Raw genomic sequence first — 24,112 nt, forward strand, 5'->3', positions numbered from 1 at the left:
CTGAAGCAAACCAATGCTTTTTTCCCTTATAGACCTCACGTAACCACTCCATCTCAAATTGGCAAATTCTTGGAAGAGGCTGTTCAGCACCAACCCTTCCAAATTCCCAAAAATTAGTAGAAGATACACATTAGTTGTCTCATTTCTGATAATGGATGAAACCATAGTGGTGTATCAGTTGTGAGTGGAGAACAAAGCTAATTTTTGCCAAACGTTTTGTTGGATGTAATGGATTGGTTCAGGTCTATTAACTGTTATTCTCATTTATCAGGAAAGGGCAGAAAGAAGCTAGAGCAATTAAAATTACCAGGGCTTGCTAAAGGGGGTTATACTGAAGAAGTCTCTCCATGTAACTCCTGCTGTCCTGTCCTTTGTGGCTTGCTGGTGTCTTTGACCCTGCTGGCAAGGGGGGTACCTAAGTCTCTGAGGGGCTCTTGTATGCCACACCACCTGTCACAGGCTGGGTTTTGCCCTTTGGGCCTTAACCTAACATCTTACTCTTATTTCTCTCTTTTTTATTTTTGTTTTAAAGTGCTGTGAGACCAGTTCTTAAGAGCATGTCCTGTTAAAGATGCTCAGCATCATCAGGACCAGCTCAGAAATTTCAGGTTGGCTTTTTCAAGCTAACTTTTCGGGACACTGAGTGGTTCTTAGTGTGTGAGCAGGGTGGAAAGGAATGATACTGGCTACACTGGCGCTGTGGGTCTTATCCTCTCCACTGGCTACACAACCACATCATGTGTGGTTGACTGAACAGCTCCAGTGACTTGGTGTCCATTACCTGGTGAAGGAAGAAGTGCAGCTTGGTCAGTTGCTGACACTGGTCCATTCTTTTGGCCCTACTGACAACAGGGCACATCTGGAGTAAATCTCAGTCCTTGGCCCTTTGATTAGATGATTCCCTCAGTTAATTTTGAGGGGTTTTTTTTGGAATGGGTGTCCCTGCTTACATTAGATAGAATGCTTTGCCTCAGCTACAAGGGCACCATGATTTTGAGCTATAGAAAACAGAGCTAGATACCAATCACTCCTTAGAGGCTTCTCTGTTCTGTTTCTCTTCCAGGAGTTGACTCTGTTGCTCCATCTGTTTTTGTGCTGCATCAGCCCTAGGGAGGAATGTAGGGCAATTGGATTTTGGCCTTAGAATTGTGGGTTGCTGGATTGTTCAGTAAATGCGCGTGAATTAATAAAAATTAACCCCCTGCCTTTGTTTCCCTAGCCATCTTTTCTCCTTGTAACAACCTCTGGCAGTGCACCCTTGGGGTGTCAGATGAGAACTTATCAAGGTGGAAGACAGATGAGCTGTTCACCACTGCACCCTGGACTGGCAGCCTTTCCCTTTGCAATGCCTGTCACCTTGCAGTGAAAGCAGCAATGCTAGATCTGTAAGTGCAGTTGATTTATGTTAACTGTTGAAACGATAATGTTTAATCTGTAAAGTGCTAATCTATTTTTTATGTTGATTATGAATAGGCCAGCTGTGCCTACTTTCCTATTCATAGAGTTTAGTGAACAAGCCCATTTCACAGGCGGGTTTTGGAGGGTGATTTACATGAGAGTAGACACTGCTTTAAGGAGGGTAAATCAGCTGAATTATGTCATTGAACTAGAGACCTGGCAGCCCAACAAGATCTGAGGGCAAGGGAAGAAACATGGAAGGAACAGGAGGAAGGGATGGAGAATAAACAAACTGTAAAAAGAGCGGATGGATCAGAGTAGAGCCATGAATAGTAGTGGAAATATGGACAGGAGTGGAAAGGAGAGGTTGATATTCAAAGCGTGGTTTGACAAGAAGGAAGCAGGAAATGATGTAGCTGGCTTAGCACAGGACTTTCTTCCCTGGATCAGTGCAGAGAACTCTGGGCTCATAGGTTCATATACCTCATCATTAGGGGAAGCATTGCTGCCCTTCCCTAGCAGGGTGTCAGTGATGCTCTTGGCAGAGAATCAGTTGTGGATTTCATTTGCTGTGTTCCAGGGTCCCATACAGTTATCCTACCTCTGCTTCCCTTCAGTCACTGCACTCTTTTTTAATGTGGGGTGGACTAAACAGCTGTGCCTTTTTTCAGGTGTTTCAGTATCTCATTAAAGCATAATCAGTATCAGTAACTGACTCACTAAAAGAGATCAGATTTTTGGTTAGATGTTGGGAAGAAACTCTTTACTATGAGAGTAGTAACACACTAGAACAGATTGTCCAGAGAAGATGTGGATCCCCCATTCATGGAAGCATTCAAGACCAGAGTGGATGGGACTTTGAACAGTGTAGTCTAGAGGCAAGTGTTTCTGTCCCTTCCAAATAAAGTCATTCCATGATGAGTTCAACGTTTCCAGCAGGGCTTTACTACCTTTTAGCATCTTTCTTCTAATGTTGTGACTTCAATATATCCACTTCTTGAAATGCATGCCGTGCAAACTGATAACCATATCTACCGGGCTACATCTACTTCCATGTTTACTTCAAAGCTGCTCTTTTAAAACGCTTTAATATTTTTCTGGGTAATGTTGTACATCAGTAACACTTCATCACACTTGCATTGATGTAATTATGGCCAAAACCCAACAAAGGAACATAGCTGGGCAGAATCTAGCTTAGACTTTGGCTTTGTCCTCTGCCTGTTTTCATCGTGTCATACCTCTGTCTACCTTGGTGACAGGCTGCTGGGCAGTGCAATGCAGCTTCTGCCATTCCTGCTTTTTGTCTTAGGCACAGAAGCGTATTTACTTTATTTCTTTCTCAAGAAACACATAGAAGTGATCCTTGTAGTACTCACAGGAGCACTGATCTCTCTCCACCCCCCTTTCCTGTCAGTTTTAGGAGGTGGAGTAGATGGGTCTGTTGTAGCATACACTCATGTAAGCAGTGCTGTCCTCCCTGTGTATGATATGTACCCTGCAGCACAGCACTCTTCTTCTCCTGCACACTCTACTTCTTCAGAGATACTCCAACACCCATCTTGGCTCTCTTCTTTACTTAACTTTCTGTGGATTTTGCCTACCACTCCTCACACAAACTGCATGTAAATGCACTTTGCTGTGCCATCTCCTTTTTTGTGTGCAGATTTGCATGTTGCTAAGATGCTTGTAACTCATCTCTCTCAACTGTGTATATCCCTAGATACCTCCTCACCACTCTGCATAGTCGCATAAACCTGCCCATAAACTTGATTTCCTCCCAGCCCCTTCTCTCTTATGCTTCTCAAAGCCCCCAGGTATTAAAAACTGAATCAGAGGTGTTTAAGATGAGGCACAGGTGATGTCTGCTCCCAAAGGTCCCTGTATATCCTCAGGCCCTGGCAGCTGGTTATTTCTCACAGGACTGCTGCTGTTGTTCAGGCTTACTGCTGACAGGGCCCTTGGGGCATCTTTGCAGTCAGCAGAGCCTTACCTCTTCCTGCCTGTGACTTAGCCAAGCCTGTTGTTGTGGGTCCATTGACCCTTTCCTACTCTACTTTCAGCCAATTTGTGGCAGGGATGTATTTATGCCAGGAGTCAGAATGGTCTTGAATGTTCATTTGCTTCTGTGTGTTTGCTTAAATCTCACTTTCTTGCTTAATGTGCCAGCTTAGTCCCATCTCTGTGGCATTTCCTTCCAAATGTGCAGCAGACCACTGATATCTGTAGGAGAGATATGCTGCTTGGAATATGGATTTGGAAATGTGATCAAGGGGTTATGAGAGCATTGGAGACCTGAATGCATCTTGTTGCGTGTGTGGCTTCAGAAGGATGGGAGCTTTGAGTGGCAAGGGGCAGAACGGTTGGATTGCTGTCACCTATGAGCACTAGTACTCCTTACAATGACTACAATGCTGTAGTGTGGAATAAACGCTGTAGTCATTGTAAGGAGTCTACTGTGCCAGTCACTATACAGGTGTGAGTGAAAATCAGCTTCTGTCCTTTAAAGTTTGTAGACTCGATGTAAGATAGAATGCAGCAGATCAACACAATCAGAGCATCAAAGGCAAGAACCATCCTAGACTACCAGATTAAGTCATGAAGACTTGAAGGTGAAGGAGAACAGACAGGTTTGGTCAGTGGGTAGAAGGCGTTATTGGAAGATTATAAACAGATCTTGATGAGGCCAAAGGTATAAGACAGAGTGAGTTGAGGAAGTTTTTTGGTTTTTTTTTTTGTCTTGGAATAGGTATAGTTCAGGCCGGACCTATGTGTGTATGTTAAACCCCAGGGAAAAAGGTGTTTCGCTATCCAAATGTGACAGGATAAAAACTGGGCTGATAGGCAGAAATTTTCTCATGTTCATATGGAACTACTTGTGTTCTGGTTTGTGCTCATTGCTACTTGTTCTGCTCCTGGACACTGCTGGAAAGAGCCTGTCTCTTGATGCACAGCCGATAGGAATTTATGGGTGTTAGTGTTGAAAAGACCACTGGGGAAGGGAGGGGTTGTTCTTAAGAAACATGCAAGGTTTAGACTTAGCCTGGAGATGAGGTCTAGAAGGAGGTCAGTGTTGAAGAAAAGGCCAAGATTGCAGGCATGCTTGACAGGTTGGTGGTGTTGCCTATTGCAGTGTGAAAGGAAACAGGAGTGAAAGGATTAGGAAGCTTACTCTTGCTGTGTTGTCTGTGAACAAAGAGATAAACATCTGTAAGATGTCTGAGAGACTGAAAATTTTAGTTTGGCCAGTAGCAGGCTGATCTAGGCTACAGAGGTAGAACTAAAAGCCATCAGAAAGGAGATGAGACTTTTGTGTGAGCTATGATCCAGAAGTGTTGGTGAGGGTAGTGTCTGTGGGCAGAGCTTGGTGGAATGTTTCTAGAAAGCCAGGAAAGAGAAGAGGATGCTGCTCAGACATGCTGACAGATCTGTTAGAAAAGCAGAAGACCATTGATGTCTTCCTTAGGAGCCAGAGGAGTGTTCCTGCTGTTAGCACTTTCTGCTCTATTGGTTGGGAGCAGAAGAGGGACGTACAGGGAACGCAGTAGAAAGGGATCCCTCTCCTTAATCAGAGAGTAAGAGAATCCCTTTGAGAAGACATGATGCAAAAGAACATTTATTGCCAGCAGAAAGTTGTCTTCTGCCCTGCTTTCACTGCTCGCTAGTTTAACAAGGATGGGGAGCCTCATTAGCAGGGGAAAAAAAAGAAAGAGAGTCTTTTCAATTAAAACACAAAAAATGGCACGGAGTGGACAAGTTTCATGCTCGTGAAGAACTGTGCTTCCAATCTATCTCAAAGATTGACAGGTGTGGCTCCATCCTCACTGACAGGAAGGATGCAAGAGAGGTTTCTCAAAAACGACAGAGATAAAAGAGTGGATTTAATGAATACTGTTCAATCCAAGTGGGAGACAGCTCAAGATGAAAGAGCAAATTAAGAAAAAAGGTATTGTTTATATGTGCAAAGGGAGGGCATGAAACATGGGGCAAATTGGGGCATCTTTCTGCTTGCACCATTTGAGAGAGAGAAAGGCTCACAGATTGCTTTCTTATCCAGTGTGATGAAATGGAGGGATGTGAACAGGAATATATAAGCATACATATGCTTTGTTCTGTGCATTTTGCATATGCTAAGATGCTTATATTGTGCAAAACAGTGTGCAGTGATGCTGTTTAGAGTATGTCTTCTACCTTCTGTTCCCCAGAAGCACAGGTGCTGGTGGACTAGCTTGGCTCTGGATTGGAAAACACTGGCTGCTATTGAAGGCAAGTTACAGAGTAGGTTGTGGAAGTAGTTTAAGTTAGCAGACAGGGGACTAGCTGTACCAGGTGTGTTTTCTGAGGTGGAATAAAGTGGGATGCTGAAGGAGCCTGGTCATTGTTCTGATTAACTGCATCTGGAAAGAGATCCATATCAAGGTATTAGAAGGGACAGCAATTTGTTACTATTCAGAGGTATCCTGAGGAAATAATTCATTTAAATTCTGTCAGTTTCTTCTGCCTTCCAAGGAAGGGAGGTGGACTTGTAGCTTCTGACTGGTTTAGTCATGGGTGTCCAGACTTTTGGCTTCCCTGGGCTACATTGAATAAAGAGGAATTGTCCAGCTGTTAAATGTTTACTTTTGGGTGTCTGAGCTGTGTTAATCTTGTCATTCTGTGTCTCAGGAAGGTAAGAGGACACCTGATAGCTTCATCAATAAATTAAAAAAGCATTTATCTCCTTATCAGGAAGATGCTTCTGAGACAGCTGGATTCCAATCTGGCCATGACAGTCCTTGCCTTTACTGGATTGAATACTGCAATTTCCTTTATTTAGAACAAATGCCAGTATTTACCATCTTACCTCCTCAGCAGCATAGGTTGGTGGAACCAGGTGATTTGATTTGTTACGATCTGACCTCACTTTTCATTGAATGTGCTTGTTTGATGCTCTATAACGTGGTGTAGCCTAGCATCCCATAGGAGCATATCAGGGAGAACCAATGTTAGAGCTCAGCTCTGCTGAATTCTAGGAAGGCATCATAATGCATATCAGATCTCTCCTTGAAAGGGACTGCATTGCTTTCCCTCCTGTGCACTGAAAGACATAGGAATTTTGTGTAATAAGCCTTATGTTGTTGTTTTGGTGCATGAGAATACACACGCTCATTTTACCTGGATTCATTTGGTGCACAGTATATACCTTTATATACGTGGACACTTTTGTATGTATGTAATATGGACACGATGGAATCCATTCAGAAGAGAAGTGCTGTCCAGTGTATATCTGCAATATTATTAAATATATTGAGTTAATAAATACATATTCTTGACAGATGCATTTAGGAACCATCAATTAAGCTTGGCATTCGTTAGGTGGGGAGAAGCCCAATCAGATTTCACTGACTCAACAAAGCCTCCTATAAATTGTAGGCTGTTTGTTCTGACGTTTGATAAATTATTCTTCATAATCCACTGTCTGCTGCGATAAATCTAATCTTTCAGTTTTTGCTGTCTTAATAATTCTTGGAGCAACGCTGTCACATTTTGTTTTCATAGAGGGGATAAAGAGGCTGGGGCAATAGGAAAAAAACCCTCATCTGCTGTCTGAGAAGTAGCTTACTCTACCCCAGTGTAATATTTTCTTATGTCTGGAACTATGGATTTGCACTCTTGCAGGGGTCGGTGGTTTCTTGGTGCTATGGACAGTTATGTCTACATTCTTGAGAAGGTGACCAGTCAGCAGTGAGGTTCACATCCCTTGGACCTACTTTAGGAGAGGCATCCAGACTTTTGAAAGCAGTAGGGTCCCATTATTGATAAGGAGAATTCCAGAAGTTCTAGGAGCCATAATTCTTCAAAATGCTGTGTCAGGCCTAGAGCTGAATAACTCTTCAGCCTCAAGAAATCAGGGGGACCCTGTGCTAAGCTGTGTAAAGATGGCAACCGCAACCCCCAAAACTTCCCTGGGAAATGTGCTCTTTTCCCATGTGTGGTTCTATCTTCCAGCAAACCCACAGATCTCATTATCCCTGTGCTCCACGCTGTCCCATCTGGGAGGCTGTGGACAGCACAATCCGTGTGTAAACCTCAGAAGGTTCCTGGGGACCAAGCTTGCTCACTTTTGCAAATTGCTTTCCATGGAGCTGTAATTTAGAAGGGAGTGTTCAGTGCCATTGAAAGGCTATGAAAGCTTAGCTGGCATACAGTTAAGCTTTACCTGATATGATCTTCCACCTTCTGTAATCTGATGGTTAGCTATTTCTTGGGCCAGAGGTTGTATCTTAGTGTTTTTGCAACCGTTTGTGTTGGATTTTCTACACTGACTTCTCTGCTCACCAGGAATTCTGGAATTTGTAACCCCCTGTGGTAATGAGTTCCATAACATTCCATTCAGCAATATGGGGGAAAATACTTCCCCCTCTTCCCCCCACCCAGCTTGTTTTTAATGCTGCTGTCAGCTCATCTTGTGTGTTAACTGACAGTTTGCTGCTACTGATTTTTTCCGCAGAACGAATGAATGGTGTCTATCCCATTCTCTATGACTGAAGTGCTCTGTGACATTCCCTCCCCATTAAAAAAATTGAAGGTTGTCTTGAAGTGCTTTGGTGGAGGGCTCCCTTCCCCAGGGAAATGCTGAGCATTTAGTCTACTGAGTCACCCACCTGTACCATATTGGTTTGGCTCTGGTGGAGCTGGGAAGGGTTCTTCTGTAAACAGATGTGGAAAACCAGCATTCTCAGTGCTGGGTCAGGAAGGGGTTCCATGACTTAGATCTTACTCCAGGGTAGCTTGTTGGCAGCCCTTCTGGAGAGTGAAAGAAGGGTATCTCAGCATTGAGTGGGCAGGTTGGAACCAGGCAGCAATATTTGATCATTTGCTGCAGCACATGGATATAAAAAGGTTGGGATTAAGAAGCAGTATATTTCAAAAGAAATTAGCTAGCAAGACATGCACATTTAACATTTATGGTTTGAAGATTAAGACACTGGGCTGTAACTCAGGATATCTGGTTTAAATCCCAGCTCTGCCAAAGACTTCTCAGAACATGCTGGGCAGGTCACGTAAGGCAATGCTTTCAGAAAAGACTTAGGATTTAGGATCTTAAATCCAATTGACTTCCAGTAACTTCCTAAGTGTTTAAGGACAAGATTCACAAAAAACACTGAGGCATTCTGGTGCTCAGCATTGCAGCATCAGCTGACGTGTCCCATGGAACTCAAGCAGAGCAGTGTGTGCTTTGGGAAGGTGCTTCAGTGCAAGAGGAGGATTGTAGGGACACTTAGAATGTGGGAGCTTGTGTGGGGCCTGTGTGGCTCTGCACCTTGTACAGTGGCGCTCTGAGCTTAATGACAGTGTTTAGGTGCATGCTAAGAAGCATCTGAGTAGATGGGTCCTTCAAGAGCTCCTTAAGGTGTGAATACTAATACCAACAATCACGAAAAGATTTTGCATATTTTAAACAAGCTTCATTCTTTAGAACTAAGCAGTCAGGGCTGTGTTTACAACCAGAGAAGTACAATGACATATTCATTTGCTGGTTGAACACATGCCCTGTGTGAAGTGGGATGCACATAAAGCTAATGAAGGAAACCACTATGTGCAGGGATGCTGCCCACCTCTGCAGCTGTAAACCTGCAGCTGGCTGTCATGCTCATTTGGAAGAGTAACACTAAAGTTCCTTTTCTCTTTATTTAAACCTTTATTAAGCCTGCCTGGAAACTATGTTTGTTTAATCTCCTGCTAGGACTGCAGATGGTTACAACCAGTTTGATAAAGCCCTTTGAGATGAGCTGTGGCCTGGAAGAAAATTTTTAAGTATCACATCAGGTGGGCTCCAAAACTGCCCCAGACCTTTGCTTGCTAATTACTCACTGCAGAAATGGTGCGTAGAGTTTTTCTTAAGGGTCACTGGATGCTTGTGAGCAGTAAGAGCACACAGCCTGCTCCAAGAACTGGGTGCACCCATTTCCTTGGGAAGGACCTCTGTGACAGACAGCATAGGAGCCTGGCTCACCCCTTCTCTGCTTCCATAGCATGCTCACTTTTGCCTCTCTGGGACATGCAGCTCTCTTCAGAGGCACTGGTTGCCTCCAGCATGCTGCAAAAGGACAATTTCGTAATGAATGAGGGCAGTTTGCTAAGTGGGGTCTTGGAGCCAGCCGTAATTGTGCTTCTGCTTTATCTCAGCCTCACACCTGCTCATGTAATGGTCTGGCTGTGATTTGCTCCCTCCCCCATGTTCACGCGTTCCCATTCTGCTCCTGTAGGAGCCATCAATTTTCTGACCCCAATGTGGTCCTTCCCCTTGGTGCCTTGGCATGGAGCCTGTGGGCGTGCACAGATTTCCCTTGAATTGCAGCAGGGCCACTGGGCTGGCTCTAGTGGACAGGAATGCTAACCTGGCTTTCCTGTCCTTAATAAAAAGATTTTAAACTAAGTCCTTCTGCCCAAAAGAATTTCTCGAGACAGCTTTATTCAAATGACATTTCCTTGGAAAACTTGGTCACACAAGAACATTGTATATATTATTCCTGCCAGAAGGAATATGTGCAGCTTTTTTTTCCCCTGCATGCATTCAGTAGTGGTGAAAATGATTGGACTGACAGTGTAGGCAATTAAAAGCTTTTGAGATCCAGAGCAGCTGGAATTTTATGCAGTTTATGTGCAGTTTTTCTATAAATGTATCTTACAGCAGATTCAGGCCAGTGAACTCCCAGTTCTGTGCTTTAACCTCTAGAGGATGTTACTGTCTTTGTGACAGGTGGACAGGTAATCTTGGCTGGGATCCTGAAAAGGGTGTTTTCCTTTAATGTGAGGATGTAGAGTAGTGGAAGAGGTGAAGAAAGTCCCAGTTTGACCTCAAGTAGCAAATTCTCTGTTGGTGGTTTTTCTTTCCTTAAGAATATTGTAGTCTCCAACGTGTTCCTCCTGGCACTTTAAGTCTTTTCTCCTTAACAGGCTGCCTCTTCGTCTGATAGACATACTTCACACAAAGGTAGAAGTCTGTGTCTCAGCACATCCCTTGAGCCATCTGTCATCCTGTAGGTGTTTCTTTATACTAATCTGAAACAAGAATCTCAAAATCCAGCAAAGTGAGAGAGAAAAGAAAGGGAGGTGGAAGAGAGAAAAACGTTTTCTCTCACGAGACAGGAATGTCAATAGGTTTGAATTATGGACCTGCTGTAATTAAAAAGCACATTACTAGTTGTTTTTAAATGCAGTTGTTTTACTTAATTGGTTTTGCCGCCAGGACCAAACAGAATTAAATAAATAAATGAAAGACACCTTCCTCGTGAATTGCTGGAGGCAGCTGAGCCTCTGCTGGAATCTAATTGCTGCAAACACTCCAGCTCATTGCTACCAATAGATTTCTGTGGAAGGGGCTGGAAGAGAAGGGGTAGGGTGGTGTGGGAGGGGGCTCGTTCTCTGGCAGCTGCAGAAGGGAACAAGCTGCTCCTTGTGTAGTATTTTTTTCTCCTTGTCAGCAAAAAGAATATTCATTTAACACTTTGCATGAAGACTTTGCTCAGAAAGTCTTTATTCATACTTAATTACTAGCTCACTGCAGCTCCCATCTTTAATTACCTTTTAAAAAGCAGGTTATAAAAATGCACTGACGTTCTTTCTATCTTTTTTTATTTTTTCTGCATAAATTACAGACTTCTCAACTGCTCATCCGAAATCAGTCCAGCTCAGGGAAAAGATGGGAAGCGTTCCCTTCATTGACTCTTATGGATACCTTAGAGCTTGTGTACACCTTGCTCTGCAGAGCAGGACAAGAATTCCTGGACAGCACTACACACAGACTAGCTCTGTCAAAAGCAACATAACCATGTTGGCACTCCTCTTAGCTTAACTGTGCAGAGGAGCCTGCTTAGTCTGCCAGGACAATATCACACTTCTGTGCTAATAATGGCCACCGCAGCCCTTGGTAGCCAGGGATGCTGACCATAATTGCTTCAAATTGCTTTCAAGACTGCCTGAAGTGGTTCCTCACACATTGCCTGGCCATTCCATGTCCTAGATGAAACGTGCTGCTGGCTCTCTGACACAGGTTTCCATAAACAGACCATCTCTGAGAGCATTCCCTTGCTTGGCAGGCTTCATTGGGAGGCCAAGTGATGAAAAGGGTAGGCAGGGAGCACAGGAATGATGAATGAACTGAGCTTGCTCAGATTTGGTGCATACTGTCTCTGACTGGCAGTCCAGACTTTCTTAATGAGTAGTTTCTGGCACCCCAAGCTAATGCCTCTTTCCCTTTTCCTTACAGATAAAAGAACTCTTTGTGAGTTTTGAGGACACGCCTCTGGGAGCAGCATCACTAGCCCAGGTGCACAAGGCAGTGCTGCAGGATGGGAGAACAGTGGCCGTGAAAATCCAGCATCCAAAGGTTCAAGCTCAAAGCTCCAAGGATATTTTCCTCATGGAGGTAAAGATGCCTCATGATTTTGACTTACTGAGCAACTGTCATGCAAATGTGAGGGGTCCAAATTCAACCAAGGTGCGAGCAGGTGTAACAACAGTCAGTTCTGTAGCTTTGGAACTTCCACAGACATAAATGCTGTCATATGGGAATAATACAGAAAGTTTGTGAAGATTGCTGTGAGGATGACTGTGTGAATGGAAAGACTGAACAAAAATGTCATAGTGAAGGAAGAGAGCAGGATAAACAGGTAAAACATGAATCAGAACTGAGCAAGTCCTTATGAGATTTGGACGTTAATCGAAAAGTCTCTCTAATGTCTGTGCCCATTACCTGGTAGATTATACTGGTCACAGTTCCCCTTGCATTCTGGTCTGTGTAACCAAAGAGTAATCATTTGTCAATGTCAGCGTGGTTTTTTTTGGTTAATGCTGCTGTGATTCAGTTCTATTTCTTGATCGGCTCCTTAATGTTGACCTGATTCATGATGGAAATAAAAACATTGAAATATGGAGAATGTAACGTAACAGGAGCAGACACACAAAGGAGGGTTCAGCTAGAAAGAAGCTCCTTTCCTGAGTGGTAGGCACTGCTCATGCTTCCAGTACAATGCTGTGGCTTCTCTCAATCTCCTGAAGTCTAGTGTGACCAAGAGAGAAACTGGAGAAAAGCTGTGCCACTGTTCTTGCATTGTAATAATCAAAGATGCCAGTGGTGTGGTATGGAAATGAAGCTCAGATGTAGGAGAGGTGAAAGATTAGATTTGTAAGTGGTAATACTAATGCTTTTAGCTCTTCAATAAGTATGTATCTGTACGTACAACAGAAATGCAGAGTAATACATCTATTGGTGGACATTATGTCCTTGGGACTAAAGAGGGGAGGTTGAAGCTCAGGAAGTCTGATAAGAGTTTTAAGGATACTGCTGATGCAATGACACACTTCTCCATCACAGCAGTTTAGGAAACAAAGATCCAGCATTCTCTCAGAGGGGAGTGCATAACTAGAACTTTTTAGGCAAATAAAACACTGTGCTCTGAGCAGTGTTGGGTAGTCTGCAAAGCAACACAGCTGGTTCCAGTTAGAGCACATCAAATTGTAGCATCATTTATTTTGAATTAGTAGTAGCATAAATTTTGGAGTTCAAGAAATACATTCTGTTAACATGGAATATGTTTGATTCTGTACTTGTTTGAGAACAGTTTGAACTGGCTTCGGTGCCTGTTGCAGCTTTGGATTTGATTCAGATTTTCTGCAGGACTGATTGCAGTGGTCTTCCCCATGACTTTGCTTTTGTGAGATGTCATATGCACAGCAGTTCTCAGTGGGTGTATGGCATCCTTCATTCCTGCTCAGGACAGCATAGCAGAAACTGAGCAGTCAAGATAAAGAAAGACTGGGATCAGTGCAGTAAGACAACTGTGTATGAATGAGCCAAGACCCAGGTTCACCTTGAGATATTTGTGCTGTTAACAGTGGATGCCACAAAAAAAAAAATAAAAAATCCCCCCTCACCTGTATGAGACTGTGATAGTTAATTATGCTAAGAGACATTCAGACAAAATAATTCAATGATTCCTGTCTTTTTCTGCTTGGAAACATAAAACTAAAACAGTGTACATCCTTCTGTCAGTTTGGTATTGTCTTTCTTGCAGGCAGTCTAGTTTGTTATAATGGAACTCTGTGTACGTGCGTTTTTGGGAAAATAGCTCACAACTTGATACATTCAGTCTTTTTTTTTAATAGTTCTCCACTGGAATGTTGGTTTACATGCACATCACATGTGGAACTGTGTTCGACAAGGTTGTGCACAAAGCTAGATTATATCCGCTGAGGTTCTGGTCCTTTAAGAATCGGGCAGCCACTGCAGTTAGATAGGAGGTTAATTTGAATGTTGTTGGAGAGTGTCTTCTTTAGAGACTGATGGGAAGGAATCTGAATATAGATGGAACATTCCTGAATTCACTTGTGGTTTCATAACATGATTTTCTGACTCTTTAAAAATCAGGACACGATCTGATAAATCCAGAGAGGGATCCCTCTGCTCTTATATCAATACTTATTTCAGAACAATATGTTAGACAGATGTCAGAAAAGTGACAAGCCAAATATTTTTAAAGTATGTCACTGCTGATGGTCAAGTTGGCAAATTGATTCTAAAAAGCATTCAAAGAAAGCAAAAACAATGTCTGAATTTTCTCACATCAAACATCATTAGCTCCTATGAAGTTTATGTACATGTTCACGAAGATTATTGGTTACATTTCATTTTGGATGACATAAATTTGTAAGGATTTATGCGTTTAGATATAACAGTAAAAAAATCATTCAGTAGTGTCTGGAACCTGGTGATTACACTTTAAAGGAACACTGAGTTTGGAACTGACATTTAGATAAGAGAGGTAGAGAGAGAGGTGGAGAATAAATGTTTTCACACAACTGAACAGTGGCAGTGATGGTTCATGAATTTATTTCTTGCCACACATTTCAATGATCACAGCTTTCTGTGCATGTTTTCATGTTTCTCCTGCAGCACAGGAATCCCCACCTTGTTGGTGGAAATCTAGGAAAGAAAACTGTCCAGGAACACAACGGCATGCTTGTTTTCATTTTCAGGTGGACATACAGAATGAGTGAGATAAAGTTAGTAAATTAAGATTTATTTTTGTTTTATGACTCAGTAGTTAAAAAAAAAAAACACAAAGATTTATTTTTTGTTTTCCTTAATGTATGGTGCAAATTGTCAGCTTTTGTAGATTTGTGACACTGGCTGAGAAACTGGTCCTTCATCTGAATAGAAAGCATTTTTGGCTGCTGTGCAGCTGTGATTATGCCATCCAGACACATAATCTTGATTTGCTTCAGGAAGGACTGCCTTTCATTGGCTTCTTTGGTACACATTGCCCTAAACAAATGTTTCCAGAGTCATTTCAACTGGTCTTTTCAAAGCCATGTGAAGCTGCCTAGTTCCCTTAAGAAGAGGATGCTATCTTCAAGTTGCTGTCTCTGAGAGGCAACTCACTTCCCACCAAAGTGTCAAAGGCATGTTGCTTACTCCCTGTATCTGAATTTCACTGTCTTCTCTGAATTGCCAGATGGATTTTCTGTATTAGCAAAAATTTTGCTAGTAGTAACATAGAGGTGAAAAATCTTAGTTTTACATATTCCTCTTCTGCGTTATCTGAGAACTGTTCCAATGAAGCCAAACAATGACTTCTAGAATTAAAAGAGTTAAAGATTCAGCTGAAAGTAATTGCTGGGCTATTCTCTTGGAAAGATGTGGTTTTGTCCTCACTTTTCCAGGGCTTTGCTCACTCAGTTCTAGGCAGCAGCAGATGGGTTCCGGCTGCTGCTCTTTTGTGTCTGTTCAATTATTTCACTCCTAGATGTGCCTATGTGGAAGGGCAAGCCAAAATTTGTATTGCAGAATCAAGGCATGAAGCCATATATTGTGTTATAACGCTGCAGAAACCCTACAAGTACGTAGGGTGGATTTCTTTATTTTTAGTTTTTGTAAGTCACATGGAATAATCCTGTCAAAACAACATCTGCTTTGTGTAGCTGCCAGTTCAGCACTGTGGTAGTTGTGTGGCTTTGGAGCTGGAGTGTGGCTGACTATCTGTTTTGTTGTTCTCAGGTTCTTCTCTTAGTTGTGAAGCAGATCTTCCCAGATTTTGAGTTCATGTGGCTGGTGGAAGAAGCAAAAAAGAATCTGCCTTTGGAATTGGATTTCCTCAATGAGGGCAGAAACGCTGAAAAGGTTGCGCAGATGCTCAAGAACTTTGACTTCCTGAAGGTGAGGGAATATGTGTTCCCATTTATGTATGTGCATTAGTAGTCTCACTTTACATCCCTCATGCACCTCGTTCATCACCTGGAGGAACTGTATGGAGGGAGAATGGTGTTCAGTCCTTTCGTGTTCTTCCTAGATTGCTCTGCTGATATGGACCACAAAACTAGAATGAAGCTGAGGATGTCAAGAGGAGTTGAGTGTACTGTGTGTATATTTCAGGCGGAAACATGTTTGCGTGTATCTTTCCTCCTTCAAAACAGTATATTCTTTCTCTGGAAGTAGGCATACACTGTGCATATGCATCCATGGCTAATGCGTTCCTGTTACCTTCATTCACAAACAAAGCTGCACTCATAGTGCTTCTGCTGCGTGCATCCTGGAAATACCCAGGTATGCTCAAGTGCTTGTAGTCCTGTGGCCACAGTCACTGACGTAACTGCATTTGCACATACCCAGTGACTGCAAAAAGACCCTATTCTTTTGGACCCTCCTGCATACAGACATTAACACAAGGTTTTGATCTCCTGTTTATGCAGAAGTCCTAAGGTGGAAGTGGTAGATGTCTGAATTGAACTGAGTTTTTGTTAGCCTCTACAGACCTATGTGTTTATTTTCTCCTTGCTTCCTCCATGCAAAGGCTACAATTCCTTGTCACCAGCTTTGGGGCAGCCCTTTTGAAGCTCGGTGGCAGCAAGTGGCTTTTCCGGAAACACAGATAGCTAAAAGCTGCCAGGGCTACAGAGGGCCAAAGGCCAATGATTTTGCTGGGTGGGCACTTACCAGAAGTGATGTACCTTGGTGAGCTGTATCCGTTGCAGCTGTAACTAGGAGACTGTGAAGTAAATCCCCATGGAGACGGCCAATCACTTTCGTGCTGGGTTAAGGAGCTATCATGATATCAATATGTGTAACAATAACAAATGGCTCGAGATTGCTAAATAATGGATCCTCCCGTCTGACCTGCCAATTCAGAGACGTGTTCATCACCCAAAGGCAACAGAAGAATCGGGCTCTTGTATCATTAATTTTCCTAAACACGCAAGGAAGCCAAGAAGTGGATTTTGTGCTGTGAACCTGGTTGAGCTTTTAAAGCCAGAGATAAATTGTTTCCATGTGCTAGCATTACACCCCAGCATCTGTGAGTAATTAAAAAAAATCACTGAAGAATTCACCTGTGAGTGAGAGAGGTATTTCCAAGAACATAGATGGTTCTTTATAAGCCCTTTGTCTTGCTCCTGTAAATCTTGAGACAAGAATGAGTGTCATCTGAAATGATCTAAAGCAGTGAGGATTTGTGAGCCTAGGAGGCAGACCACAGCATCTAGAGGGACTCAGGGACTTCTTGTTTGGGAGTTTGTTTGCTTTCTCGTGAATCTAACTCTGCAAAGAGTGGACATCCAGATAAGCTGGGCAGCTTGCTGTATGGGACTTATGTGGTAGGATTTTGGTCTGAAGAGAGCCACAGTGTTTGGGTTGGAAGGGACCTTTATGATCACCTATTTCCAACCCTCTTATAGGCAGGGACACCTCCCTCTAGACCATGTTTCTCAAAGCCCTGTTCAGCCTGGCCTTGAATGCTTCCAGGGAACAGTCATCCACAACCTTGCTGGGCAGGAGGTCATGTGGGTAAAGAGAGGGAGATGCGTAACTATCTTTCTCTTTGCAGGATCCAAAGTGTGTATCTGCTTTATCTGTATCCTAGGCTGCATTGATAGATGCATGGGCAGCAGGTAAAGGGAGGTGATCCTATTCTGTGTTGGTGAGACATTACCTGGGATACTGCATCCAGATGTGGAGTCCTCAGTACAGGAGAGATGTGGACCTGCTAGAGTATGTCCAGTGGAGGGCCACAAAAATGATTCAGGGATGGAGCACCTCCTTTACAAGGACAGGCTGAGAGTGCTGGGACTCCTCATCGTGGGGAAGAAGAGGCTGTGGGAAGACCTTAGAACAACCTTTCAGTATCTAAAGGGGGATATAAGAATTAAAGGGACAGACTCTTCAGCAGGGTTTGTTGTGACAGAACAAGTGGAAATGATTTTAATCTAAATGAGGGGACGTAAGGAAAAGATTTTTTGTGCTAAGGGTAGTGAAGCACTGGAATGGGATGCCCAGAGAGGTGGTGAATGCCCCATCCCCAGAGACATTTCAGGGTCAGGCTGGACATGGTGCTGAACAACCTGATCTGGCTGTAGGTGTCCCTGTTTGTTGCAGAGGAATTGGACTTGATGACCCTTAAAGATCCCTTCCATCTCAAACAATTCTATCATTCTATGAATCGGGGGCACAGTAATGGGAATAGATGGAGCTCTCTTATGTCCATGATAGAATGTACCCCTCTGATTTCTCCTGTGTGTGAAGATAAATACGGACAGCTTGAGACACTGGAAGTGCAACGATGTGAGGAATATCTGAAGGGGACTTCAGTAATATCACTCTTTTGACAGCGGAAGCCTCAGCACAGAAAGCATTTGTCATAGAGACTGGAAATGGGGGAGCCTGCCTGAGTTAAGACTTCTGTTATACTACGTCACTACATCCCTGTATGACACAGAGCCTCCTACTTAGACCTCACTCAGTCTGATTTACTGTAGATTGAATGAAAAGTGCTTTGACATTTTACACTTGTTACTGTGTCACACTGGCAATAAGATAGTTACGGGCATCCCAGGGTTTCTATGACAAGCCCTTTATTTGTGACACTTGATTTTTCTCCCAGTTTGATTGCAGATGGCCTAAGTATGTGGGGTTTGTCAGCTCAAATGCATTCATGTTCCAAGGAGCACTGCTGAGATGCAATTTATGACGATGGCTTATCCTTTCTAGAACTGCATAAGTGAGCCCTGTGTGTAGTGAAGGAGATCCTGTTTAAAGTCACCGAGTGATTTAGAAACTTGCAATTGGCACTGAGCAAACCAGTTGTAGGAGCTGTAAAACAGATAAAGAAGAGATATCAGACAGTAGTGGGTGTGGGAAGAGGTCAAAATCTCATAGAGTGGTGCCTGAAATGTTCCACAGGCAGGCTCTTCTACTGTTGTATTGGTGTGTTGTTCTTGCACACATTACAGCTGTCCTAGGGAGGAAGAGACCTGCAGTGCCATTAGATGGGATTTACCTCTGTTGTGCTCGGGAAAAAAGAAGTCCTTATTTCAACTTCCTGCTTTTTCACTCCTTTTCTGAACTGTATGTGATATGTTCTCCTTCCAAAGGAAGCCTGTTGTCTGACCAAAGCCTATTCCCATTTCAGGTCCCCAGAATCTATTGGGAGCTCTCAACAAGGCGTGTTCTTCTCATGGAGTTCATGGAAGGGGGACAGGTGAATGACAAGGCGTACATGGAGAAGAATGGCATTGATGTCAATGAGGTATTTTTTCAGCTGCCTCTGAACTGGGCATGTGGGCAATGTTAGACCAATGCTGATAGGCCAGGAAGGGGAAGTAAAGGGAACATATACACGTATGAAGAGAGTAATCAATCTGAAAGATCTCAGTCCTTCTGCTTTTGGAAATGTATATAATCTCTTTTGGGAACAGTATTCTACTGCTTCTACAGCTAGAGAGATCTTCAGAGTAATAACCATGCTTTTACATTTTGAACACTAAAGTTTTGTTCCAACATGATGGTTCCTGTTATCCTAATATAGAGCAGCTTCAGCTTCTGATCTTTTTGTCTCTTTTCTTCCTTGCTCTTTCTTCAGCATTAACTTTCTCTTGGGTAAATGCATGGGATGTAGCTTTTGTAACCCATTAGGAGGCACAAATTCTAGGTCTTGTGTGATCATAGTTACTAGAGTGGCTTGACCCATGGTGTTTTGCATAATATTCTGCTGTGTGTTGTTCAGTTCTGCTTTCCAAAATCTTCCTCTTTCTTTTGGATATAACTCAATACAGTTTTCTTTTTGTTTCTTGGTCTTATACTGCTGTGTAATTTTCCTGCCTCTCATTATTGTGCTCATCTGGAGCACAAGTCTTGTGAGGAGCATCTCAGGGAGCTGGGATTGTTTAGCCTGGAGAAGAGGAGGCTCAGGGAAGACCTTATTGCACTTTACAACTTCCTGAAGGGAGGTTGTGATGAGGAGGCGCTTGGCCTCTTCTGCCAGGCAACAAACAGGACCCGAGGAAATGACCACAAGTTGTATCAGATGAGGTTTAGACTGGACATAAGAAGGAACCTTTTCTCTCAGAGAGTGGTCAGGCACTGGAATGGCTGCCCAGGGAGGTGGTGGAGTTGCCATCCCTGGCAGTGTTCAAGAAGTGTCTGGATAGGGAGCTAGGAGATATGGTTTAGTGATTTTCTGTAGGTATGGTAAAGGGAGGATGGTTGGACTAGATGATCTTGTAGGTCCTTTCCAACCTTGTGATTCTATGAGTCTATGATTAGACAGCTGCTAGATTTCATACCTGAGGAAGCCACATTTCTCGGATGGATATGATAATTTGTGTAGCATTAAGTTGGAAGATTTGGATTCTCTGTGGCTAAGAGATTCTTGAGGAAACAAAGCATTACTTGCAAGAAAGCTAAGGTGCCTGTGGAAACAGTTTTGGGCCAGTCAACAATGTGGAACACCACCTCTCTTGGTCAGTGAATGCTGACTGAGTGAGGCAGTGTTTCTTGCCTTCCTCATTGTGCCGTATTCATGAACCTCAAAGCTACACTTGGTTGATTGGCTATTAAAGGGCTAACAAAATCAATTCTACTTAATCTGTCCATCCACTTAATTCTCACATCTGAATGCTTCCTCTCTCTCTACTCTTCTTCCTTTCTGCTTCCTCTTTCTGTCTATGGCAAAGTTCTTGTGACATTGGTTAAGATATACCAAAGATGTTTCAGGAGAAGGGAAAAGTGAGTTTGGTATGCCTCACAAAGAGAGAATGTTATATGTATCTTCTCAGTTGCTTCTCTGAGTCACCATGATATCAGAAAGATTTCTGGTGGAGGACTAAGCAACCTGCCTTTTTCTCTGTATAGAACACTTGTTTCTCTGCTCTTGCACCCAGCAGAAGCCGATAAAATATTTTCTAGTAACTGCTGCACGAAAAGACAGGCACCTTTTCTTGTTTTTCCACTGAAATACAGGAAAGAAAATTCAAAGGTTAAAGTAGACTCTGAGTTTCTCTTTCCATTCTACTTATGATGAACAAGTCAAGGTCAATGGACAATAGTGAATGACTTTATCTTCTCTGAAAGATGTCTGATCAATTTTCATTAAAGAGGCTTCTTGAATGACTTACTTGTATATAATGCAGTCTGTCTTCTTTCACATCTCCTTCAGGAAGCATTTGGAACATTTTGGTCATTAGTTTTTCTCCTCTCTCCCATCAGGGAGTCATAGAAATGATTGTCAGCTGATCAGAGGTAGACACGATTCTCTGTATCTATTTTGTGCTGATAATCTTCCTTTATATTTACTGAGGTAGGTTCCTGTATGATGCATCTGGTCTGCAGAGCATCATTGTATGACTCAGAAGAACATGATAGCTGGTGGACTTCTCCGTCATCTGAAATTTAAAAAGCCTGGTTTGACTGCAGAACAACCAGTTAGCTCCATTCTCCCAGACAAAACAACTGGTCAAAAGTGAGTTGTTTCTTTGAGAAAATATATCTTACATAAGTCCTTTTTTTCTGCTATATGGGCAAAGGTCAAATCTAGCCCACAGCACTTAGATACAAAACTAAGTATTTCTCAATATCCAGCCTCACAGTAGTCAGAAAGGCTCATTTTGATGCCTTAGCAGGAGGACTCTTGAACAATATTTACATTCACATTATGAGCAGGGCTTCCTCAAAGTTCTTGGACAGCAGATCCATTCTGAGACTGAGGTCACCAGCCCAGCAGATCTCCTTGAGACTTTGGATGCTTGAATTTTATCAAACTTCTGGAGGTAGCGGAGTTCTCTGGAGAAGCCCAGGGAAGTGCATTCTTGGCAGTCTTCTGGGGTTTCTCCAGCCAGCCAGGGTGGAAAACTCAATGGCTTCAGCTTTTCAATGGGGTGTTTTGCTGGAAGTATATGTCAAAATCAAGTACAGAAGAAGCTGTTTTCACTTCTTTTCTAACTTTCAGGAGCCTTTGCTTTAATAGAAGAGATTTAGAGTGAAAATTGAGCTCTTGTTTTTGTTCACCCACCCCGCTGGAAAGGTTGTTTTGTGATGTCTTGGCAGAATAGGTTCCATGCAGCAATGAAACCACATATTTTACTGTGCTGTAAAAAATGTAATTATAAAAAAAAAGTTGTCAACAGGTTTTTACTGTGGCAAAGTTTAGGCCACAGAGGTTTCTGGTAGTCTGTCAGGTGTGTGATGTTACTCATCTCAGCGGTAGAATCACAGTTTTTCTGCGAACTGTTTCAGTACCTGTCCTGAGCTGTTCTTCCTTTCTTTTTCACCCCACCTCTCCAAATTAATGATTATCTGATTGCAAATAAAGTAACAGCACAAAAGAGAGGGCACCATCCCTGTCCGAAACGTATGATGAGGTATAAGGTCTGTTACCATGGCCACAAGAAGATGAGGTAGGAACTGTGTGAGGTGCAACAGCTGGGGACAGATTTGACCAAAATCCAGTATTGGCTGCTGCTGTTGATGCGTTGGGTAAGGAACTTCATGGCATGGTGGCAAAATGAGCAAAAGGCAGCAAGCACTGAAAGGAACATGAGGAGGGAAGGCAACAAAAGTTCCAAAACTATGGAAAACTTAAACACCAGTTTTTGCTTTCAAAAGATGCATTAGTTCCCCATATATCATTTCAATCTATTTATCAACTCTTCTATCATCTTACTCCATTTTGTTTTACTGAGCAGAGAAAGAGGAGTCTTCAGTAAGCAGGATTTCTCTTTTGTGACAGTGCAGCCTTGAAATCAAGCTGAGCTTCTCTTCTCTAAATGGAAAAGATCCCTGAGGTGAAAGCTCCCTTCAAACCAGGTTACTGACATTTACTTAATACCGTCTGTAGCAGGATTATCATTAAAGCTGCCCAAGAGCACATTAATCTCTCTGGATCCATCCAAGCGCTGGACTGTAATGGCATTTAATCAGAGAAGGCTTTGATTTCTAAAGACAAGTGCAAACACTGAAATATCTGCCTGTGTAACAGTTACTTATTCATGTGCAAGTGTAGCAGAGGATGAGAATGCAGGATATTGACAGTGGAATGGAAGGCTGAAGAGGGAAGTTACAAAGAAATAAGCTGGTATGAATTTGAGAGAAGTCTAGGCCATAGCAGGGTTGAAAAAGGCATCACTTGGAAACTGAGTCATTCTTTTCTCAAGACATTATTTACATTCTTGCTTGGGAAGATACATTTTGAGGATTTTAGTAGAGCGGAGAAGGATAAATGGTCTGTGGAGCTCTCTCTGCATATTTGTAGCATACTGTATACAAGAGAGGAAGGGAGCAGAGCACAAACTTCTAAAGATCCAAGTGGCACAAATGCCTCTTTTGCACCCATTCTGATTTTATCTGATCAATTTGAGAGATTTTGTCCATGTACAAATCTTGATGTTATCTTTGTTCTGCTGCATAGGTGTCCACCCTGTCCATTCTTTTAGATACCTGAGTATCTAAAAGCCTATTTTAGCAGAGGCGGCTGGGTCAGAAGGTTGTTAATGAAGATGCTGAACAAGATCGGACTAAGCACCAGCCCCTGGGGAACATCACTAGTTATAGGCCTCCAGACAGACTCTGCTCTGCTGATGAGATGTGCCAATCAGCCGGTTGTCAATCTACCTCACCATGCACTCATATGTCCCACACTTTTTAAGTCTGATTACAAGCATGTTGTGGGAGATGATGTCGGACACCTTGGTGAAGTCAAGGTACACAACATCCACAACCCCCACCTACCCAGTCGGTGATGACATCATAGAAGGCAAACAAGTTTGTCAGACATGATTTCCCCTTGGTGAATCCATGTTGACTACTCCTGGTAACCTTCTCTTCTGATTGCTTGGAGGAGGTGTTCCCTATGATGGCTGTGGCTTACATTTGAGTCAGGGAAAGGAAATGATGTTGTGTGTTTCAGCTTGCTAAGAGCTTGTTCACGGTCTGTGGATGATTCAGAAGTCAGTGTTTTGTCCAGCTGAGAAGTGAAAGCAAACAGCTAAAGTACTTAAGATGAGCTACAGTGTGCAATTATTGCCATCTGTCACCCCATCCTTTGTGGATTTCTGCTTCCTTCCATTACTTAATAGAATCCTTTCTGCAACAGTATCTATTAGTCTGATACAGAGCCCAACCACCTTCAGATAGTTAACAGCTTTGCAACTTAAAATGTGCTTTTAGTGTGGAGTTTACCCTTCTGACAGGGCCAGGGTTTACCCTCTGACAGGGCCAGAGCTGCTGTCTGGAAGCTGCCAAAATTTAAGTGGGATTTCCTAGACTGGAATCCCTTTGTCAATGCAAGTGTGGGAAACTCTTATGTCTCAAGTACTTGTGCTTATAAAACTCAGGGGTTAGATGAAATGGAGCATGGAGTTCCTGGGGAAAATGGTTATTCTTGCGTCTGCTGATTTAATCCAGGGAGAT

The 24,112-nt window shown here is 42.8% G+C and overlaps 1 protein-coding gene across 5 annotated transcripts in view; it reads left to right on the forward strand.

Moving 5' to 3' along the window:
* ADCK1 (aarF domain containing kinase 1) overlaps positions 1–24,112 on the forward strand; it is a 76,220-nt gene that overhangs the window by 39,552 nt on the left and 12,556 nt on the right. For 4 of the 5 annotated variants that reach the window (XM_085549289.1, XM_085549288.1, XM_015865225.3 and 1 more), the window contains exons 5-7: positions 11,648–11,806; positions 15,437–15,595; positions 18,840–18,956. In XM_085549289.1, coding sequence (XP_085405415.1) covers positions 11,648–11,806; positions 15,437–15,595; positions 18,840–18,956 — 435 coding nt within the window. Of the gene's footprint in view, positions 1–1,219; positions 1,386–11,647; positions 11,807–15,436; positions 15,596–18,839; positions 18,957–24,112 lie in introns of those variants that run through there. The other variant, XM_085549290.1, reaches the window with a different exon arrangement.

The sequence above is a fragment of the Coturnix japonica genome, chromosome 5, assembly GCF_054131305.1.
Source record: "Coturnix japonica strain WE chromosome 5, WE-NBRP24, whole genome shotgun sequence".
NCBI lineage: Eukaryota > Metazoa > Chordata > Aves > Galliformes > Phasianidae > Coturnix > Coturnix japonica.